Here is a 22392-nt window from a genome sequence, read left to right as displayed (position 1 = left end):
TAAAAAGATATAATATCTTTTTATATCCATTGGTAATTCAAACCCTAACTTTAACTTTTGATGGCTGGATCTACAAAAAGTGGGAGATTGCTGTTCCTTTTCTGTTACCTCCTAACAGTAAACTTTTCAACTGTTCCCTAACCATAACCAAGTTATTATTGTAATCATGACAATGAAGGTTTCCTTAACCTTAACAAAGTGCTTATTTCAATCCAAAACATATTTCCCAAACCCTAAGCCAAATCACACTGTTAACACAGACAAGTTGAGTCCTTGACTTCTGGAAATGTCGCAAATAATAATAATTAAAAAAATAAAATGCGAATTAGGCGCATTTCCATGAACTGCTTTAAATCAGGCTACACAAGGCATAGTTACGTCTGAAGTTGAGATTACGCATGGCTGTAATAAACAAGACCCCGACAACGGAAACAGCTGATCGGGCATGTGAGGTAAATGATCGCAACGCATAGACTGTATATAAGAAGTGGATGTAGTCATCGTGACGTCACCCGTCGGTTTGTGGACTGCTGTTTTGAAGCCTCAAGTTTGGCCGTTGACTTAGCTAGGTGCATCTGTAACTGACGTTAACTGTCATTTTAACCGGGATGATATTTTTGTCTGGCAACAAACAGGCTTAAAACTAAATGTACTCACCAGAGAAAGTGAACAGCCAACTCCTAATAAGCTTTTTCAATGGCGCTGGTTAAATTTACACAGTGCCGTGGGTACGAGTCACTGTAGCATTATAGACAGGTTGCCATGGTAACGACTTGTCAATCACAGATAATCCCGCCCTGAAGAATACTCTGCTATATTGTCTATTTTCCTCTAAATTGGACCATAATTTACTAAATGAACATCATGTCGTATTAAAGGGACTATATGTAAGTTTTTCAATGAAATTAATCAAATTTTCATTGCCTTATTGTCAGTGTGCTCTAAACTCACTTAGAAATGAAGCACACGCCTGTTTTCTCCGTTGCTTCCATCTGCCACTATTCTGCTTTTAATGTGAGGTCTCCAGGACGAATTCAGCCCTGTGCGTGCTCCCGAGCCTCTCTCAGACTAACGGCAGCCTACTAACACCATAAAACAGCCGGCTCACAGCAAAACACAGGCTCCACGTAAGGATCCTAAACAACAATAAAGGTTTATGTGCTGAAGCCCATCAGACCAAACAGGTTCAGATGATGTCGAGTAAGAACAAAGTGAGCCGGGAACATTGAAATAACAGAGCCTGAACATGTGAAAAGCCACAGCCTGCATGCAGGTGTTCCTGTGTTTATTGTTGTATTTCTGTATGAAAGTGTTTGTGTTTTGGATTATGCTCGCTCATGAGTTCAAGCGAGCACGCGTACAAGCACACACCTGGTTGCAACCGCACCGCTAGTGGCCGCTGAAAACTACATAATGCCCCTTTAAAGAAGACATGAAACTAGCGCCTGAGAGCATAAACTCATTATGAAAGTGTTTATTGAGGCAATAAATCAGCTGAGAAGTAGGGTCATCTTACCATTATTTCTAATAGAGTCGGATTTCTTTTTGCAACCAGAAGAGTCGCCCCCTGCTGGCCGTTCAATAGAATGCAGGTTTAAGAGACTTCTGCATTCGACTCAGTTCTCTGACTGGAAGCTTCCCGCTTGTCGCAACGTCAGAATCTATTCAGCAAATGTGTTTCCATCTCCCATTTAGAATAATAACTCTTTTCCGAAAAAGACAAAAACCCACCTCAAGCGAGCTTAAAATCGTGGACGAGGACGTTTTTTCAATTTTTGCAGTTGCCATCAACCTTTTCTATTCCGTCACTTCAAAATGCGCATAAAAAACGTTGATGGAAACTTGACTAATGAAAAACTCAAAGCCTTATTCACTAATTAACACACAACGCAGTGCATTTAATAAAGACGTATATACAAAACATTTGATGCACCATTTCCATCTTAAAAAAACATTTTATATGTTTTATCCGGGCAAGCCAGCCCTGCATAACAATATAAAATATGATACGAGCCATTTTATTTTGTAAGACGAGGACTGAAATATAAATTTTCATAACAATCCACTCACTTGACAAATTGGTCCTCGCAAAGATAGACCTCCAGGAGTACACACACACACACACAGGCAGACCAGTAGGAGATGTATTGATCTTTCAGTTGAACAGCGGGGGCTGAAGGTCTTAAAGCCACATGGTGGAGGTTCTGCAGTCTGGATTTAACCTCCGGTCAGCTCAGATTCCAGCTGGATGAAACCTTTTAAAACCAAAACTTAATCTCTGAATCTAAAGTAAAGCAAAGATCAGCAGCAGTAACATTGTTGTATTATTCAACACCTGACTCTGATGATTCTGTGTCTGCAGGTATTTTTTTTTGGTTTTTTTTGTCGTCTAAATTTAAGTGTTCAGCATCTCCAGGAATTCTGTATCCACAGTGTCTGAGAATTATGTCTGAATCTTCTGACCACCAAACTACGTCGCAGAGTCAACAGATGCTTTTTGTTGTTTCTAAATTTTATTCTCATTCTGATATTTAGTTTTAGTGCTGGCAGGAGTCTTTTCAGTTCTCTATAGATAGTCTGAAAATGGTTTACAAACGGCACCAAGGATTGCTGCAACACAAATAAGAATAGTCTTCACACATTTCATAAATCAGGTTTTCTTATTTTTGTGTTATTTTATCTATATGAACAAATTTAAGAGAGAAAAATAAGACAGCGTAGGTCAATAAGGAAGGATTGTGGTTGCAGTTTCAATGTATATGGCCTAAATCCATCCTCCTTATTGCAACGACCTCAAAACCTTAAAAACTCTGCTTTAAAGGTTATTTTTCTTGAATACATGCAGCCCAAAAGCGTCATCTTTGAAAAACGCTCTACAGCCTTCTATCTTCTGTTCATCTATCCCTCTGACTGTCTTCCCACTGTATCGCTCCATCTCCCTGTGTAAGACTAAAGAGGGAGCAGCTCAATTACCTTCAGCTGCCTTCCAGCTTTGTATGAGGCCGACTCGCCACTCATCCATCTGCCTGTCTGTATATCCCAGCACTTCTGTCAACTTACTTAAAACAATAATCGTAGCACTCTAAAACCAAACCTTAAAAAGTGCTTTATCAATCAAAACCCAGCAAACACAAGCCTCCACAGAACAAGCAGAAAAATAAGAATAGAGAGTAAAAAAATATAGTTAAAAGTTGGGCTGAATGCTGTCTTAGAGGCTGAGGAGGATCAGAGGCTGCAAACTGGCTTACAGGCAGGAAAAAGATGTCAGATTTGGCTCGAGGCCACAGCTCACCGTGATCAGTAAAATCTCTTATATTCACATAAAGGAGAAAATGACATATGAATGAAGACCCATAACCACCTGCTCATCCAACCGCAAAATCCCATCACTCCATCTCTACATCTGCCGGTATCTGTCTATCCATTCCTCCATATGGAGTTACAGCATCTTGAGTCAGCAGTGCAATGACCCTTGACAGGCCTTTTTTCCCTCCCTTTCTTTCATTTGTCCTTTTTTTTTTTATTATTTAAAGGAAACGCTTTACATGTGTCCGTTCAATGTGTTTCTGAGATGTATGCTCAATCAATTTTGTGCTGTTTTGTTGTAATTTAATTTCTCTGCTGAATCAAATTTCCTCCAACCTGCCTTGTCTGCTTCAGAGAGACTTTGGACCTCCAGAGAATGCAGGTGTGGTAGGCATATTTGGAAAGAGCAATAGTGATGGCAGTGATAATTTAATATGAGTTTACAAGTTAAGGAGAAGCAAAACTGTTAATTTATGTGGTTGCTGCATTGCATTCTGGTCTGTTTTTTCTGCTCCTGTGGGTATAGACATCGATCTCCTTGTTCTTCTTCTCTGATAAATATCTTTTTGTTTAGAGAAATACAATAAGCTCTTGCGCCTTGGATTTTGAGAGTCAAGCTCTAAAATTTGACATTGTTAATGTTTGAAAAGGCATTTAAAACCCACCACTAAACAGCTGAATGCGTCCACGTGAAACAACACTGCTATCACCAGAGAAACAACAGAATTGGATGCAAGAGTAGACGTACAGTATGGTTCTGTTTGTGATTATGAAAATAAAATGGAAGAATGTTGACAGTGTTGTAGATCAATATACAGTATCTTCCAAACCCCTCACATTTTTGTCAATATTTGATTATACCTTTTCATGTGACAAAACTGAAGAAATGACACTTTACTACAATTTAAAGTAGTGAGTGTACAGTTTGTATAATGCTGTCCCCTCAAAATAACACATCACACAGCCATTAATGCCTAAACAGCTGACAACAAAAGTGAGTACACCCCTCACATCCCATCGCACACAGTGGACAGGACATAATAATTAGTCAGGGTGCAGCGGGCGGGATGTGCCGATCTGTTAGGCAGTTGTGATAAAATTGCTGCTTTGCTGAATACTTGATGTGCTTCAATGTCAGGAAATAGGACAGTGGAATCTCCCCAGCTGATTATGTCCACCCACTATGATGCACCTCAAGACGCCGTCAGTTGGTGGCCTTGCATTAAAAAAAATGGGTGCTGGTGTTTTGACATGCGTCCAAAGCCGCCACTGTGTATTGTCCTTGAGAGATATGGTCAGCGTGGATAGATGTGTGTGCAAAATGTGTGACTTTGACGACACAGTGCACTGTTTGTGGTTGAAGCCTTCTACTTCCATCCACATCCAAATGCAGATCTTTGTTTGCAGATCTTCTGTTTTGTTATTTCAGATTTTAGATATATCTTTGATCCATTGGCATATAATTGTTGTAATTGTATAATTGTTTTTGTAAAGTACTGAAGGAGTGGGAAGCTGGATGCTGTAAAAAAATATGCTGCTTTCAGATTTATTCTCATTACCACTAAATGTGTGATCATGCATCCAGCTATAGCTTCAGAACAGTGTCTCCCTCTATCTAACATCTTAAGATCGTATGTCCTGTCCGTCTCCTCTCAGGATTACAGAGTGAACATCTTCTTGAGACAACAGTGGAACGACCCTCGGCTGGCCTACAGCGAGTACCCAGACGACTCGCTGGACCTCGACCCCTCCATGTTGGACTCCATCTGGAAACCTGACTTGTTCTTTGCCAATGAGAAGGGGGCCAACTTCCACGAGGTCACCACCGACAACAAGCTGCTACGCATCTCTAAAAACGGCAATGTGCTCTACAGCATACGGTGAGTGGAGGAAGTGTGAGATTTTAGATTCCAACTGAGAAAAAAAGTCTGGTTATTAAACTGATTACTACGGCACGGATACATCTTAACGTTATCATTTCACTCGGTTTGTTAGGTGTATGCAAACTGTAAATGGCACAATAAGTGCCCTCTTGTTATTGTTTAGACGATACAATAAAGAACACGTCCTCTTTTTCCAGCTGTATATAACATTAAATATATTCTGATCCTGCAAATCCCCCAAAGTAAACTGACATTAGTGATATCACGAAGTGTTTTATGTATTTATAAGGTCAGGTTGTTCTGTCAGCCAATCTCATTCCAAAGTTGTTAAGCTTTTTTGATAACCTCAATGTTATTTAACTAACACAGGAGTCTGCTGTATAATGACCCTACCCTATCTCTTACAGCCATCAGGTGTCTCCACAACCATTTGATGTATTACCATAAATTTGATAGACATTCACGGTAACCTCAGAATGAATTGTCATCGTTTATTGGATCCAATACAATTAATCACGTTTTAGCATGTTAACACATTAAGCTAAAATGACAAATATGGTAAAAAATTATGCCTGCTTCGCATTAACATTGTCATTGTGTGCACTAGGTCTGAAAGATTTGGAGAAAAAATCTATTTGCGATTTTTCTCCTAGATATTGCGATTACGATTCGATTTGCGATTACTAAAAGTGGAGCTTAAGTTCAATATTCACGGCTAGTCTATTTTTGACGGAAGCCTCAAGCAGCACAGAGCAGATGAACCGAGCAGGAAGTCGGACACAGAACGGTATAGAGAATACGGTCGATTTTCAAAATAAAACACTCTGTGCAGACTCCCGATTGCATTTCAACAATAAGTTAAAACAGACGAAAAAGAAACACTTTAACTACGTAGCCTACCTAATCATCATAGAGTCATAAAAATCAAGGACAGCTGAACAAATTAACAAAATCTGAACAAGTCAGCTGTATAATTAACCTACATTTTAATCGCCGTCCTCATGATCAGCGAATTTCAAATTGCAATTCCGATTTGAAAATTAATTGTTCAGCCCTACTGTGCATGTTAGCATGCTTACGTAAGGATTTAGCTGGCTGTAGACTCAGTCTTGTCTTCAGTCATGTCAGTTCAGTTTGGAGGATGGCTCTAAATACTATGATATCCTGCTATAAAGAAGTCAGATGCACGAATTAGAGCAGAAGCAAATCCGGTTTCTACAACCGAGATATGTTTAGCCTTAGCTCACCATTAGCCACGCACATGTCCTCAAGTTTGTACTTTTGACTTTTTATCAAAGAAGGAAACAGTTGTCTCATCTTTTGTACCAATGATTCAACATTTAGAACTTCGTGAAGTTGTTTTCCGAACTAACTTTTTAAAAAATGACAAGAAGCACAGTGACTTGATTATGGTGTAGTATAACTGTACAATGATCATTGAAAAGAGACATAAAATGTAATTGAAAAAGTTATAGCATAAGAAGATGGAAAAAGGCTATAAGTTTGGAGGTTATTTTGAAACAATCAGTAATAAAACTATGATGGAAAGTGACTCTCCTGCTCTGACTTCCTGTTTATTGCATTCCAGAGGCCTTTATCCTCAGCTTTAGAGTGCTCTTATTGCGTCAACGTTGGAGGTTTTTATTTCCTCCAGAGCTCTACGTCCTCCCTTTTTTTCTTTGTATCTCCAAGACATCCCATTCAAGGCTGTCAGAGTTATAGCCGCCTTCCGCCGACAAACCTTTTAGCTTGCTGGTGTCTCCTCCTCCTCCTCTTCCTTGCTTTTATTGCCTCAGCTCAGGGCGAATGAGAAAGCACTGCAGCAGCCGTGGTAATCTACTCAGCCTGTTAGTATTCCAGCAGTGAGTCTGATCTGTTATCAGCCTCACTTTTCACCTTCATGTCCAGCAGGAGGAGGAGTAAGATTGGCCCTTTATAAATTTTGTCAAAAAAAGGGATGAACTGTTCGCTCCGCCTCTGTTGCTTTCATTTTTTAACTTGACACTATCGGAATGAACCCTCCGTTGATCAGCTTGATCTCGGAGACGAGGCGGCTCTGGATATTAAACCATTTCTGAGGAAGGGGGAGGAAGTGGGTCTTGTAAATGTTGTTTACTCCGGTTTTTTTTACGTTTAACGCTCAACAGTTGAGCAGTACGAGGAGGAGTCATAACCGATGGCCTCGTCATAAAAGTGAACTTTTTGAGATTGGATGACCAGATTCACAGTAGTCCAATCTTGTGCTGTGTTTTTAAAATAAAATGCAGGGCTTGCACTGAAGAAAAATCTATGATACTTTAATTGCAAGAATTCCTTTGCAAAGAACATAAATGTCGAAAGTTAGTTTTCTCTAAAAGATGAAATACTGAAAAAGGGGCAAATCGAGAAAGCCAGGATACCTTATTTTAGGATGATTAAATCTGACATTCACTTTTGTTCAAATCCCTAAAATGACTTATGTTTACATTCATCTCATGAAGACTCCAAGCAGTAATGTCAGGAATTGGTCAACCATACTTTGAGAGCACAGTACCTGTCTCCTACCATCAGTAAACAAGAATTTATTTTACCATGATACCAATTGCTCTCTTACCATAACCAAGTGCCTGAACCTAACTAAACATTAATTTGTCTTACATGACGTAAACCTAAAAAACACAAAACTTTATAAAATACAGAAACACACACATATATATATATATATATATATGTATCTAAAATGGTAAAACCGACATTACAAAGTATATCATATTTATTTCTTATCCAAGATGAAAAAGCATGCATGATTTCTTTATTAAACTCTTTAAATATAGGTTTTTAAACCATGAGGCAAAGATACTGACTTATGCTACATTTCCTATTTCCATCACAGATAAACGTCATAGAAAAACTTGCCTGAGAATCATCAAATTTTTAAGTTGTCTTTGGACATATGTTGTCCAACATAACGGTCCAACATTGTGATAACTGTACTCCCAAAACATTGTTACCTCCAAATCGAAGGAATCAAGATTTTTTGTTTTTTCGCCAGTGGCAGATTTTTAGTTGACTGGAAAACTCAAAAAACACATTCTGAGCTCAGAGTTTATTTGTCACCATGTAATCAGATTTCTTAAAGGTTAGTCATTGCTGTGGGGTTTTAAATTCACTGTCTGTCCTTTAATAGTAATTCATGATTTTCCATGTAATCCCACTTGTACTGGAACAAAAGCACAAAATCACCAGCAGGATTGGGTGTTCAACTCCATCTAAATCCCTAGGAGTATAAAGTAAGGCACTAACTTTGTCAGCATTTGGCATTTAGGTGTCACGGCGCAGCAGACAGAAAACCACAGAGCTGAATCTTCTTTCTGAGAAAGTGGGACATCTGGGAAGGCTTCCTCGTGTGTGTAATACATATTCAGCATCCTGTCATGGACTTATAACAATGTGCAGACGTGGCAAAGTTTATTTGGTACAGCAGGCCGACTGGACGTGTGTGTTGTAGCAGCGGGTGTCCTGTTAGAGCAGAACAGAAGCACTGAGTGTGTGCAGCAAAATCACCTCCTGCACGTCACGACAACTTGCAGACAGCTCAAACTGCAGAAATTAAACTGGAGTTGTTGTTTTTTTTTAGGTTTTCTCAGTGAAATCTTTAGCATTTTGTGATTTAGAGATCATGAGGACGATGGTGATGGATGGTCATTGCTGATTGTGGTTTTCATCGGCAGTTATTAACTTGTATTATCTGAGAATAACCTTCAAAGTAATTTGACAGATTACAAGCTCCCTGATTTATGGACAAAGCAACCAATACAGCACAGTAGGCGCACTGTATTTAGTGTTTTATGTATGTCACCAATCAGATTTCCTGGCTGACGTTATGTTACACCCTTAACAAATTGGGAGGAATAATCACGAGAGTGAAAGCGATGATTCTTCAGCGAGAACTTTACTCCAATTAATCTCCAATTAGAGAATCCGGTCAATTTTCAAAATAAAACACCCTTTGGAGACTCCTGATCGTAAGACAACAATAAACAACGACACAAAAAGAAACAATTTAACTATGCAGCTTACTTAATCATAGCAGAAGCGCAAAAAGCAAGCACTGCTTACCAAATCAACAACATCTAAACATGTCAGCAAAATCAGGCAGACAAAACGCTCTAATTCTGAAATGCTCCTTTTGGTACATTCAGCCTGATGACGACGGAACGAAACGGGGGGCACAGAGCGCCGTGAAGAAGGTAGTAGAAGCAAAAAAAAGGAAAAATGAATAACAAGTGGGGCAGGCTACATGCTCCGCTGCTGAAACGTTTTTGAGACGCTCTCAGTGGACGTTGATGCCCAGGATGGAACAAAACCGTGGCGCGGCCGTAACATGCTGTAGTAAGAGTCAGTGGACTTAAACCTTAATCAAACAGTTTAAATCCATGCACAGAAATAAGAGAGAAGTCCCGTGAGACTAACAATTTGCACACACACACTTTACTACACCTAACTCTAACTTAGTCAAAATGTCACACAAACCCTCTTGAAAACTCTTGAGATCTTAGCTTGGTATCACAGCCATGGTAACTTTGTTTAACACCGACAACATACTTGAAAAAGGGAAGGAATAATCACAAGAGTGTGAGAGATGTTTCCTCATCGAAAATAGAGATAGAGCGATGTGTGCAGAGACCGAAGTAATTGATCTCAGGATCACAGATCAATACCACCTTGAAGATCACATATCAATACTTTAACATCCCACAGGCCATGAATACACTACAGTCATCTGTTATAAAGTGGTGTATTTCAGATAGACAATCAATGATAGTTGAGTTCATTCTTAACCTTGGAAGCAGCAGCTAAGCAAATCTCATTACAAGAACCATTTGGTATCTGTTCTGTTCCTTTCAGTTGGATCACATCTCAGATAAATTAAAAAGATAAGCAGAGGTAAGCTTTACTGCCCCCCCCCCACCCCCCTCCAATTATCATTATTTACATTTGACAGTCTACACATGTATTGACTAATTGAAAAATAATAGATTGATTGATATTAAAAATAATCAGCAATGTGCCAAATGTGTCTCCAATTTATTTTGGAAGCACATTAAGATTACATCTTCTACAGTGTCCCTAGTTTTAAACAAACAGCTCTGAAAAGGCAACTGATTTTTTTTTTAACAGCAAATGTTGAGGTCTAATGGGCAGAGTGGAGCATTAATAATGTCTGAGAATGTGTTTTATTTTTCAAATGGTAGATATCTCATTTTAAAATGAAAGTCCTTAATTTCAGTAATGCATCATATCAGTTATAAATTATTTTTTCCATTAAATTCTGGGGATAGTTGACTTTTTGCAGAGATACATTCCCTCGAAGTGACAGCGGTAATTAATTTTTGGTGCCTGAAACTCAGGAACGTAATGTGTCACCACGACGTGGGACCCGCTGCCTTGAACGTTTTAATTTTCCGAGTTTCACGGATCAGCCTTGCATGAAACAAGATTCATTCCCTTGTTGCTGCACGCATGCTAAGCTACAGGTTTTCATCCTGTTAGTCCTCCAGCAGAGAAGAAGACGTGCAGAGTATAGTAGTAGTAGTGAAACGGTGACCTCTAACATCACATTCCAGTGTGTGTGTTCATGGCATTAAAGGAACATGTCACCCAGTGCAACAATGTGCCTGATTTGTTTTTAATAGTTTTTGGACAACGGTGCAACTCTATGGCACTAAGGAATTAGAGATATGCTTTGATACACACACAGTACTTGTTAGATACATTCAGTGTTTTGGACATTTCATTATATCTTGTTGACAGTAAGTTAAATGCAGAAAATCACCAGATTTATCATTTAATTATTTAGCTACCAGAGCCCAGGGTGATATCTTCACGTCACTTGTTTTGTTTCATAAACAGCCCAAAACCAAAACATATCCAATTCAATTGAATAACAATTCAATATTTAATATTTAATCTACACAGCTTATCATACAGAGAGAACTAGCAAATGCTCACATTTAAGGAGCTTACACTTACAAAATACATGTTGAATTTGTTGTAATTGTCTATCAACTAATCAATCAATTAATTAACTACTATTGTTTCACTGTTAATCCTCTCAAATCCGTTTTAGTCACAACATGTCTTAATGAAAACAAGTATACATCAGTTCAGTTGCTCTTTAATGAATGTTGTGTTTTTTTATTTAATTAGTTTGACTTTCACCCTTTAAATCTTGGATGTGAATTTTGCTCCTTCTTTCTGGGAGCATAAATTTAAATGTTTATTTAAGGTAAATGTAAATGTAAATTCATTTAGCCTATTGTTGCATGTATTACAAGACAGTCTGTATAACTGCATTGGCAAAACAAAAAAATTGTATTCATTTTTTATCAATTTCAAACACGACCTGATCTGTCGCTCAGTGTGGTGGCCTGGCGCTGGCTGCTTGAGCCAAACTGACAAAGCTCTGGATAATCCTCTCAGTACTCAGTAAGTGATTCTACATGTGTGTGTTTCTCTGTGTGTGCGCATGTGTGTATGTGTGTGTTTGCAGAATAACACTGATCCTGGCCTGTCCCATGGATCTGAAGAACTTCCCTATGGACGTTCAGACCTGCATCATGCAGCTGGAGAGCTGTGAGTAAATCACACACACACACACACACACACAGAGTCAGGGGTACATGGAGAGCATCAGTCACTCAGCAGCTGGCAGGGTGGGTGAGAGATATGATATAGATTTCTCTGTGGCCTTTTCATTCTTTGAACAGACGTGAGAGGAATCACAGAAACACAAGCTGAAGTTCAAAGAGCTCTGTACTTCTACAAAGGGTCAGCGATCATAAAAGAAAGATAGAACAACACAACACTCACTAGTACCATACTGACATTTGGTGTCAGTTCTGATTTTAAGGGAACAAAAGGAAGCGACAGATACTGAAGAGCTTCATAAAGTCACTGGCTGACTCTGCGACAATCACATTTTTAACCTTAGAAAGAGTGTTCTGTTCTCTGTTGAAATGATTTTCCCTTTGGTGAAATTTTCTTAAAACAGATCAGCTTAAATATTTGCCACTCGTGGCACCATTGAGATTTGTGCAACCACCAAGTTGGGGCATGTAAGTAAAACATTAAGCATCAATTCGACAATGACAAAACAGAGATTTCTGCTGATGTTGATATAATTTTGTCACCTAGAAAAACTCAAAGTAAAAGTTATTGTTGCAGTGCGCGTTCCGGCGTTCGATCCGCATTCATAAACCTATGGACACTTTTTTTCATTTCCCTGAGAAAATGCAAGGGAATCCAATCACACGTTTACTGACGGCTTTTTCAGAGGTGTGTCAAGCAGGGCAGAGACTCTTTTGAATTTCCTTCAGAACTCTTCAAAGTAAAAGCTCTTAATGAACTCGACATGAAGCACTGGTGCAAAATACGTTCTAGCGCTTTTATTTTTGAGGCACAATCACTTAAGAGGAAGTGATTATGTGAGTAACAGTAGCTGTCATAACTGAGATCTATTTCAGCACCAGCTGTTATCAATTTATTTATTATTTATTTTTCTGCTATCAAAGCAATCTGGCCTCAGGCCAGATATTATTGCTGGTGGGCCAGATCTGGCCCGCGGGCTGCCTATTGCCGATCACTGCTCTACACTGTAACCACTTAGTGCTCGACTATGAATCCTCAGCTGTCAAGTATATTAGGTGTTGTACTTCTAAATTTAATTTTGTCTTAATATCTTTTTCTTTCCTTTTATTTTTACTTCAGTCTTTTTCCGTCTCCTTTTTTCTCCCTTCCTTCATTGATTCTCTCTTTCTTACCTTCAGTCCTTTGTATTTTCCTACTTTCCTCCTGTCTTTCCTCTGTCACGTCTTAGCTTGCTTCTTTATTTCCTCTCTTCTCCAACTGATCTGAAAGTGTCCAGGGTTATGAATTGTAGTTGTTTTTATAATGACTATTTCTGTTTTGGATAGCTAAATAAATTTTCCTGATTATATAAATAACGATGAAACAGGCCTAACCTCTTGCTCGCTCCTCTCTCCTCCAGTCGGCTATACCATGAACGACCTCATATTCGAGTGGGATGAGAAGGGAGCCGTGCAGGTGGCTGACGGCCTGACGCTACCGCAGTTCATACTCAAAGAGGAGAAGGACCTGCGCTACTGCACCAAGCACTACAACACAGGTGAGTGGGGCAAAGATGAAATGTGGCCTCTGACAGACTGATTATTTCCCCCCCTTTTCTCTCCTCTGTCTGTTGGCTATTGCTGTTTGGTTTACACACTTATAAAATAAAAAGTTATCAAGTTAATTTTACTTCTTATGGAGACGTAAAAGACTTGTTTTCTCAAAACATGTGAAAAACATCTGCCACTGCAGTGACACTACAAATCAACAATCATCAAGTGTCATTTTACATGATTCTTCTTCATTCCATTAATGTCTCTCAGAAACAGAATCAAAAACTCTTAATGCACTGGCAGATTTTTTGCCAGTCAATTTTCTAGAAAGTTTCCTGGAAATAATAATGTAATTTGCAGGGATAATAGAGGTCTTAGACCCTCGAGTTTAGTTAGTTATGTTGAGTTTATCAGCAGTTGCTGATATCTAGAGGGATTTTCTGGAAAGAACTGCTCTTATCTATAATTTATTATCCATTTGGAAATTGTATGGTTGCTTGGAGACAAATTTAACAAATTTGCATGTTCAGCTTATTTGCTATATTCTGACTAAATTACAATATTAACAAATAACTGGGTTTATGCTGTCTCAATTTCCTCTATAATTAGTACCAACGTATAATGTTATTATAACTGACAGACATGATGAACAAAGCTACAAAAGTTGTAATAAAACAGGATGATTCTTCTTGAGAGAAAACTTTTAGACCATGGCAAGAATAACTTGACCAGATATAAATTTTCTTCAGTGCAACATAATAACGTTTCAGCCGGCCAACTCGCTTGGCATAGATTATTGTCTGCATGCAGAATATGCTCAGCTCAGCAGGGAATGGGGAGGGCCATTACTAACTTCCTCCTTCGGGGTAGTCAGAGCCTACAGGTGGCTGCTGTTGTGGAGGTGGAAGTTTTGAAATGCTATATGAACAGCAGCACTAACAACACACGTTCAGCGCCATAATCAAAAAGGTGCATTTGATATTTGCTGCAGTGTGAGGAGTATGCAATATTTTGTTTTGTTTGTGTTTGTTCACAATGAAAAAACAACCAAAACAAGCCGATCTCCCTCCATTTTTCTTTTGCCATCCTATTTCTCTCTCTCATTTTCTTTTTTCTCTACATTGTTTGCTAAAAGGACAGATGGAGAGAGAGGGAGAGATACAGTAGAGGAGGTTTAGTAAGACCAGAAAATAATGCAGGACTTAAAGCAAAGAGAAGAAAAGGGGATGCATGTCTCTAAGGCTACGCTCAGACTGCAGGAAGAATAACACGACGTCATACGCAGCCTTCTGTTGCAAAGAGGTTAGCTCTGGTTAGCTCCTACTTGCTAACCCTCCCAAATTTCACGGGAGACGTATTTCACTGTCCTGTCTTGGTTTACTACCAGGGTCACATCCTGAAATAATGACAAATGTTCAAAACTTTCTGGCTTTTCCATGACAATCATTACAGTTTCTGGTGATGTACAACGCATGTGCCCCACAACTCTCTCTCTCTCTCACTCGCTCTACTGCGTCTGCTCAGATAAGCAGCATGCATGTAACTCAGAAGAGAGCCACATGTATGATAATGTGACTTTATGGAGCTTTTTCATTCACCGCAGCTTCGTCGACAGCAGAACTGTGACAACACCTGCTCTCCGGTGACGTAAAAGCTGCATCAATTCCAACCTGTGCTGTACTATCGGATTTGGACCTCATATAAAAGTGGCCCAAATCCGAACTGGAAAAGATCCGATTCCATGTAACTTGGCCAGTTCACACTGTTATAAAAAGATCAGAGCTGAGTCACATATGAGCAAAAATATTGGATTTGGGTCAATGTGGCCTGCAGTCTGAATGCAGCCTAATTAAGGGAGAATACATCAAAATTCCGACGTGGCATCTGTTCTTTAAAATTAAGAGAGGGAGACTCAGAATTACCCCAGAATTGCATTTTTATATGAATGTGTGAAATGTGAAAATACCACACTGAAATGGAAAAACATATTCCCCAATATATTTTTTTATTTTCCTGCCAATGTCATGAAATTTTCTGTGTGGCTCAGTGGAGAGGAAAACACTGTGGGCTGCAAAGTTTGTTTCAGCCACAAACTCAGAAATAACTGTTGATTTATTCACCTTTTTTTCCGATTGAAAGAGTTTGTATTTTTACATAATAACAAACATTGTGAAAACATAAGACTTCTATGTACATTTTAGGACTTCCTCAGACAGAAAGAGAATGAATAGCAGAGGATAAAAGAAGAGAAGAAATGACAAAAGAGGATTAGAGTGGAGACAAAGTAATGGGGAGAAAGTTAAAAAGTAAGGCTGAACGATTAATCGTTTTCAAATCGAAATTGCGATTTGAAAGAACGCGATTAGCTCATTGTGAAGGCGGCGATTTAAATGAAGGTTAATTAAACAGCGCATCTGACCCGTTTTAAACAGTCATGCAGTTACAAATTCATTCCGTTGTCATCCTTGTGTAACAGACCTGCTCGCCAATCACAAGCGCCATGCGCCCACTGTTACAGTCCTACTCACCAATCAGAGGGGGCACAGGGCGTGAACATTTTACAACAACAAACGAAACTAGAGGAAACAGACACAGGCAGCGGCTGTGCCGAGGTTTTGTCTACACGTTGTTAATGTGTTGTTAATTTGTCCTTTCTTGTGCTTCAACTCTCTGTGAGCCGGTTTCGTTCCGCTCTCCGCAGGCTACAATTCCAACATGGAGTTTTTCAGAATAAGAGCGTTTTGCCTGCATGATTTTGCTGACTTGTTCAGATTTAGTTGATTTGCTTGGTTGTCCTGGATTTTTGTGCTTCTACTACAGTTATTTAGCCTGCGAAGTTGAATTGTTTATTTTTTTTGTGTCTGTTTTAACTGTGTTTATTGTTGATATACAACCAGGAGTCTGCACAGGGTGTTTTAATTTGAAAATCGACTGGATTCTTTATGCCGTTCTATGTCTGACTTCCTGCCCGGTTCATCTGCTTTGTGCTGCTTGACGCGGCTTCCGTCAAAAATAAACCGGCAATGGATATTGAACTTTAGCTAAACTTAAAAAAAAAAAAAAAACACAAATGGAATCATAATCGCAATATCTGGCAGAAAAATCGCAATTAGATATTTTCCCCAACTCGTTCAGCCCTGTTAAAAAGGAAAGAAAAAGAACCAAAAACTGAAAATAATTTTTTATTTTTTTTTTAAAAGGTGAGGAGCAACAGGACAAAAAGAAAAGGGAAGAAATAGACAGTACAGAGGAGGAAAAAAAGAAAAAATGGATAGACAGTGGAAGAAGAGAATGAGAATTTGAAATTGAGAAATTTGCATCAGTCACGTGAGCCCCAAGCTGAAGAACAACAGAAATAAGTGAGAGCAGCAGAAATCAGAAAAAGAGACAAGCAACGAGAATCTAGCAGAGGACGGGGGAGGATGGGGGCGGCTGCAACGCTCTGTTTCTCCCTCCAGGTCCTCCAAGTGTGGCTGAAAACCATCTGTCCAGTCCACCTCGCCAGTCTACAATTCTTACACACAAGCGAAAACACAAAAAAATATGTACAGCATATAATAATTTTAACTAAAATGCTCATTATACTTTTATTCTGAAATGTAATACTTTATTGGTCACTGGTCAAAGTGTGTGTGTGTGTGTGTGTGTGTGGGCAAGTGTGCGTGAGAGAGAGAGAGAGAGAGAGAGATAGTGTGCAGGAGGCTGATTAGTTCAGATTCAGAGCCATCACTCAGACAGAGGTTGACGTTTGCTGTCGCCACTGAGGAGATGAACGATCCACCTCCAGACGAAAAGCCTTGACACGACTCAGCAGAGCCACTCTCTCTCTCTCACACACACACATAATAAATACACACCTACATCTATACCCTCACACATGCATATACACGCACACAGTCAGATGCATGCACAGCAGAGACAATGAAGTGATAATCCACAGCGTCGCTATACAAATACATGTAAGTCTGTTTTCTCTCCATCAGGGACGCGCACAGACATTTTGAAGCGTTGTTGACCCAGAGCGACAGACCCAGTGAGTTTATTACTGCGGGATAAGAGTGCTTAGAGTGAATCAAAACTCTTTGCTGAAAGAGACAAAAATGCCCTGTAGAGTTTGACAGTTTCTCTGTGGGTCTGTCACCCCAGCGGCCGCTATTAAACGTGTGCTTTATTTACCCCTCCCTCCTCCTTTTCCTACATTTCCTTTTTTTTGCCGACATCTCATCTCCGGCCTATTACTCTCCAGCCGTGCTGCTCCTCTGTGACTACGTTCGTGTGCATGTGTGCGATGTGTGTGTGTGTGTGTTAGCGTGCGTGGTTGAGCGTGCACATGCCTCGCTGCTTCCCAATCAAGCATTAAGAGGGAATTAAGGTGTCGTTTTTCCTCAGATTTATTAGCTGCAGTCTATTGTGACTCTGAGAGAGAGGCAGTATTTCCCTGTATCTCTCTCTCTCTTTCACTATATCCCACATTTTCATTTCTTCCCATCCCTCCATCCACCCTAATACACACACACACACACACACACACACACACACACACACACACAAAGAACAATCCCTGTTTGAAATACTAATTATGGTTTCTGCTGCATTGCAGGGCGCTTTTGTTCTCTGGCTGGTGATATGTTTATAGTGTACAAGAGGTGTTCACACCCAAACAAATACAAGACATATTGCATTTCCTAGCCCCTCACCCAAACCTTAAGCAACACCTACATGCTTAAAACCCGAGTATACTTGCTTTTAACTACGCAAGATGGCTGCCACGTGTATCCCGCGTTCCTTTGGAGTGTAGGTTGTGCACGTCTCCAGAAATTAACGCTACACGTCTGCAAGATGCAATTCAGCACATGACCGTGGTTGCAGTATGTCGATCTGGCAGACAGGTCAGCAGCAAACTTCTGTTCCACACACCAGCCCAGGTGGCGGCGGTATGCAATTGGTTGCCAACCGCCAAAAGCAAAAGAAGAAGAAGGTCAGCAGCAGACTTACAAAAGGAGATTTTTGGCGGGATATGTACAATAAAAGTCCTGGAGTGAGATCGTTTTGATTTCTCATTAAAATCACAACCTGCTCGAGTGTCGCTATGTTTGGTTTGTTTACACTGTGAAAATTCGTTGGAGGAGGTTCGCAAAGGAAGATGATCTGGTGTCAGCGAGGGTTGATCTGCCCCCTAGCGGATTCACGTTTAATCCTTCAGGTACGCGCAAAGAATTCAGGCAAGTCTGTGAACAACGCCATTTGCGTCGCCGAAGCCTGTCTACGCCTACGCATAGTTAAAAAGCAAGTAGGTCAGGGCCTTTAGGCCGATCCACCAACCAACCGATCAACTTAAAATCAAATAGAAACAAAAGATGATACATATACACACACCACACATAAAGATTGAATAAAAGTACAGTATGGATTTAAAGGAAACACACACACACAAAACTGGCAACCACACGGTACATGTCAAGAAGAGACACAAGTGTGTGCACTATCAATATAAGACATACACACACACAGACTCAGCCCCCACAGTGAGATAGGGGCCCGGCTGAATAATTTCAATCTTCTTATCAGATGGAAAATATGGACAGCACTTAAAAGCTCTGAAGTGTATCACGGCTATAAATCAAGTCCAACTTCATCGACTCTCGTCCTTCTCTTCCACCTCCTTCTCCTGTTGCCATCATTTCCCCCTTCCCTCTTTTTTCCATCTCTCTCTCTCTTCCTCATCCCTCTCTCCTCTCGCCCCGGCATCACATTTCTTCCACTCTTTCTCGCCCTCTTCCTGTCTTCTGCATTTCTCTTCATTGCAGTCTTTTAGGGTTAACTCTAATTGATGAGGCTGCCTTCCATTGATCTGCTTTGATTAAATGGATCGTCGGCCATCTTGCTCTGTGGCTCTCTTGTGGTTTATTATGAGACCCGGCGCGCTCATTACATTACAGACAGAGAAGACATTTGTTTCTGTTGCTGGCCTACTGCACTGCAGTGTGTGTGTGTTAATTGAATTATCTTTGTTGCAGATTTTGTTTACACGCATCATTTTTGTGCCGAAAATTACACTTTTTGTGATTATTAAATTTGTATTCTTATTTTCTAAAATGTTTTTAATCCCTTTAAAGAGGTGGTATTATGCTTTTTGGCTTTTCCCTCTCCTTTATTGAGTTATATATCTTTTTTGTGCATGTAATAGGTTTGAAAAGTGAAAAAGTCCAGCCCAAAGGGAGTTCCCATCATCTCCCACAGAAAACTCTGCTCTTAACTGCCTGAAAACATTTCGTTTGAAGTCCAGCCGCAACCCTTTCATCCCTGTGACGTCACAGTCCCCTCATGATAACAGCCCTCATATAACGCTCGCCAAGCGGCTAGTCCGATACTGACTAGGGGTGCAACAAAAATTGATTATTAAATTCTTTGCCAATGAATTTAATAATCGATTTGTTCATGACATCATCGGGCCGTAGCGACACCGTCAGCTTAACAGAGTAAAGTGATGTGAACAGTAACATTAAAGTTACTAAAACAACATCAGAGCTGCAGTAACACCTTCACAACCTAAAACCTCCAGAGTGTGGCAGCATTTCACTCTTCCCTCCAGAAAGGTGGTGAACTGCAGCAAAGCTGAGCTCTCCCGGAAACACCGGAGCATCTGAAGAGGAGGCGCGTAACGTCGCGTCTCTGTGGATGATGAAGACTCGTCTCGGTAAGCTAGTTAGCGAGCTAGCTTCACGTTAAGGCCGTGTTACTTCACGTTATGAGCTGAAACGTTTTCTATATAATTGTTACAGTAATGGTGCTGTGAGTAGCACATAATTATGATACACAACGGCCGCGTTCACGTTCCAGATGTGCCCTGACTTTACAATCAAACGATGCATCGCTCATGGCGACGTTCCCAGCTGGAGAACGTGTTGCTGGCGAGTGCGCAAGATTAGACAACACCGGACAATTTCATACTTTCTAAAGAGAAACACTTCTCCTGTCTGTGCGTGAGGTGGCGGTTAATCCACCCCAAACTCCCCTAAAAAGTTTTGTGAGTTGTTGAGTTAGGGGAAACTATATAAATGTTGTGAAACGCTGTCTACTACAAAATCGTTATTATTGATCCCCTCTTATAAATCCGGCAAATGAAATGCATGTTGTTATTCCTTTCTTTGTATACAGTGTCAGTTTGTCCCGGGGTGTTGCAGTACTGGCGAGAAAGCTGCTCCGTCACTAAACAGCAGATCAGCTGCTTATCAAGACTTGATTTTAGTGGAACTTTCTGTTGCTGCAGCAGAAACGTTCCTTAAAAGATGCATTTTTGAAAGCAGTTATTTATTTTATTGTCTTGACTGTTAATTAGCACGTGCCTAAAACAACCTCAGGTTTAATTTAAAGGCTGATAGCTAAACGAGAGGCACTGTGTTATTTTGCGATTCATAATCCGAATAGTCGATTGCTCGTTTCAATAATCGATAGATTAATCGACTATCGAAATAGTCTTTAGTTGCAGCCCTAATACTGACCCGCCCTTCTCTGCTTCTGGTTGGCTAGTAGTCCTTAACTAGGAACTGCGCATGTGCAACTCCCAACAAAGATCATGTAGAGACAAGATGTATCACTCCATAGCTAAAACGAACCTTAAACACACAGGGTGAAAAGAGGAGCTGCAGCAATGTGCAGTATGACAAAAATATGTTTTTTGTAAATTAAACCATGTAAACCTTTTCTGGTCCAACCCCTAAATAAGATTTTGAACCTGAAAATGAGCATAACACCACCTCTTTACATTTTTCAACATACGGTACAGATATTGATTGAATAACCTATTAAACCAAAATAAAGCATTGGTTGTCATTAGCAGTGAGAGACACAAAGGTTAAATAGAGAATGAAAAGAGCGCCACCTACAGAAACTCTATCTAAGAGAGTAGACACCACACTGTTTGATTGACAGGTAATCGCTGGGAGGTCCAGTGCAGTAAAGCCAAATGAGGTTTGAAGATATAAATTAAAAACTGGACGCTTGTAGATTGTTGCCTACAAAATACATATTCCATAATGTGGTGAAACAGGAGCAGAGGGATTAGGGATTAGCAGACGGAGGTGGAATTCCAGACTCCATTCCTCCTAATCTCTCTGCTCCCCTTTTACAGCAACATGCTGTGAGCGTAAACATCCACTGTTACTTCCCCTCCGCAGCCACGCAAGGACTAACAGAGCTTCTGGCAGACTACAACAGGCAGCTGCAGATCAGCAGACATTCAACAGCAACAACACAGCATGTGCAGTGTGCTGGCATAAGAAAGCAACACAGTCAAGTTGCCAAGTTAAGGGAAAGAGACACCAGGAGGGTTAAAACTTTTAAAATTCAAGTTGATGTATTCATCACAAGAAAGAGTTCAATATGGATGGGCTGGATGTTTGCCCTTTTGAGTAGTGAGAGAGAGTAATGTCATTGTTACTATGTGGTTAGGCTGATGCAGAGCCGGCAGAGAGTCGCTCCCTGTGAGATGTACTTTTCAAAATGACTACAGTTGTTAGCACAATTTAAACAAAGCAAAGTCTTGAGGTTGAAGGTTCCTTCTTGACTTTGGGAACAGCAGCTTAACAAAAAGCAAACCCTGAAGCCGAGACTGAGGCAAACAAAACCCTGAAGGAACGTTTCCAGTTAAACACCCCAGCATTATTCTGTGTTTGCAGAGTTGGCATCTTTAAAGGATTAATTGAAGGATGTTGAAGGTTAGGGTTATTTAAATCTGGAAAAAATATAAGATGTCATGGCTTGAGTATAATCCTGATTCGCCCATGATGGTGTCAGGTCAGCACGAACTGCAAGCACGTTATCTTGTCAACACATTCTCGCTCCCGACTCGTCAGATATTGAGGCTTGGTCAAGGCCCTTTGGCGTCGCTTATATACGCCCTGGTTGGCCCTTTACCATCATTTTTAGACGTTTAAGGCTCCGCAGTCAAGTTAGCAACGCTTAGCAACAATAAATATGCAACATCCGGGTACGTACACTTTCAAAATAAAACGCTAGCGCTGCGAAACATTGCCATTCTT

At 40.1% G+C, this 22392-nt stretch overlaps 1 protein-coding gene and 1 long non-coding RNA gene across 2 annotated transcripts in view; one reads left to right on the top strand and one right to left on the bottom strand.

The window, feature by feature from the left end:
- glra1 (glycine receptor, alpha 1) overlaps positions 1–22392 on the top strand; it is a 133230-nt gene that overhangs the window by 71365 nt on the left and 39473 nt on the right. Inside the window, exons 7-9 of the mRNA XM_046030573.1 lie at positions 4963–5186; positions 11722–11804; positions 13219–13356. Coding sequence (XP_045886529.1) covers positions 4963–5186; positions 11722–11804; positions 13219–13356 — 445 coding nt within the window. The remainder of the gene's footprint in view (positions 1–4962; positions 5187–11721; positions 11805–13218; positions 13357–22392) is intronic.
- Positions 4837–6491, bottom strand: LOC123957634. Its single transcript, XR_006821841.1, has 2 exons — positions 6437–6491; positions 4837–5174 (listed from the first exon to the last, which is right to left on the bottom strand). It is a non-coding gene; the product is annotated as an uncharacterized LOC123957634 (long non-coding RNA).

Source organism: Micropterus dolomieu, linkage group LG19 (genome assembly GCF_021292245.1).
Source record: "Micropterus dolomieu isolate WLL.071019.BEF.003 ecotype Adirondacks linkage group LG19, ASM2129224v1, whole genome shotgun sequence".
In the NCBI taxonomy this organism is placed as follows: Eukaryota; Metazoa; Chordata; class Actinopteri; order Centrarchiformes; family Centrarchidae; genus Micropterus; species Micropterus dolomieu.
Note: the sequence above shows the minus strand (reverse complement) of the source record. Positions and strands in the feature narration are given on the sequence as shown.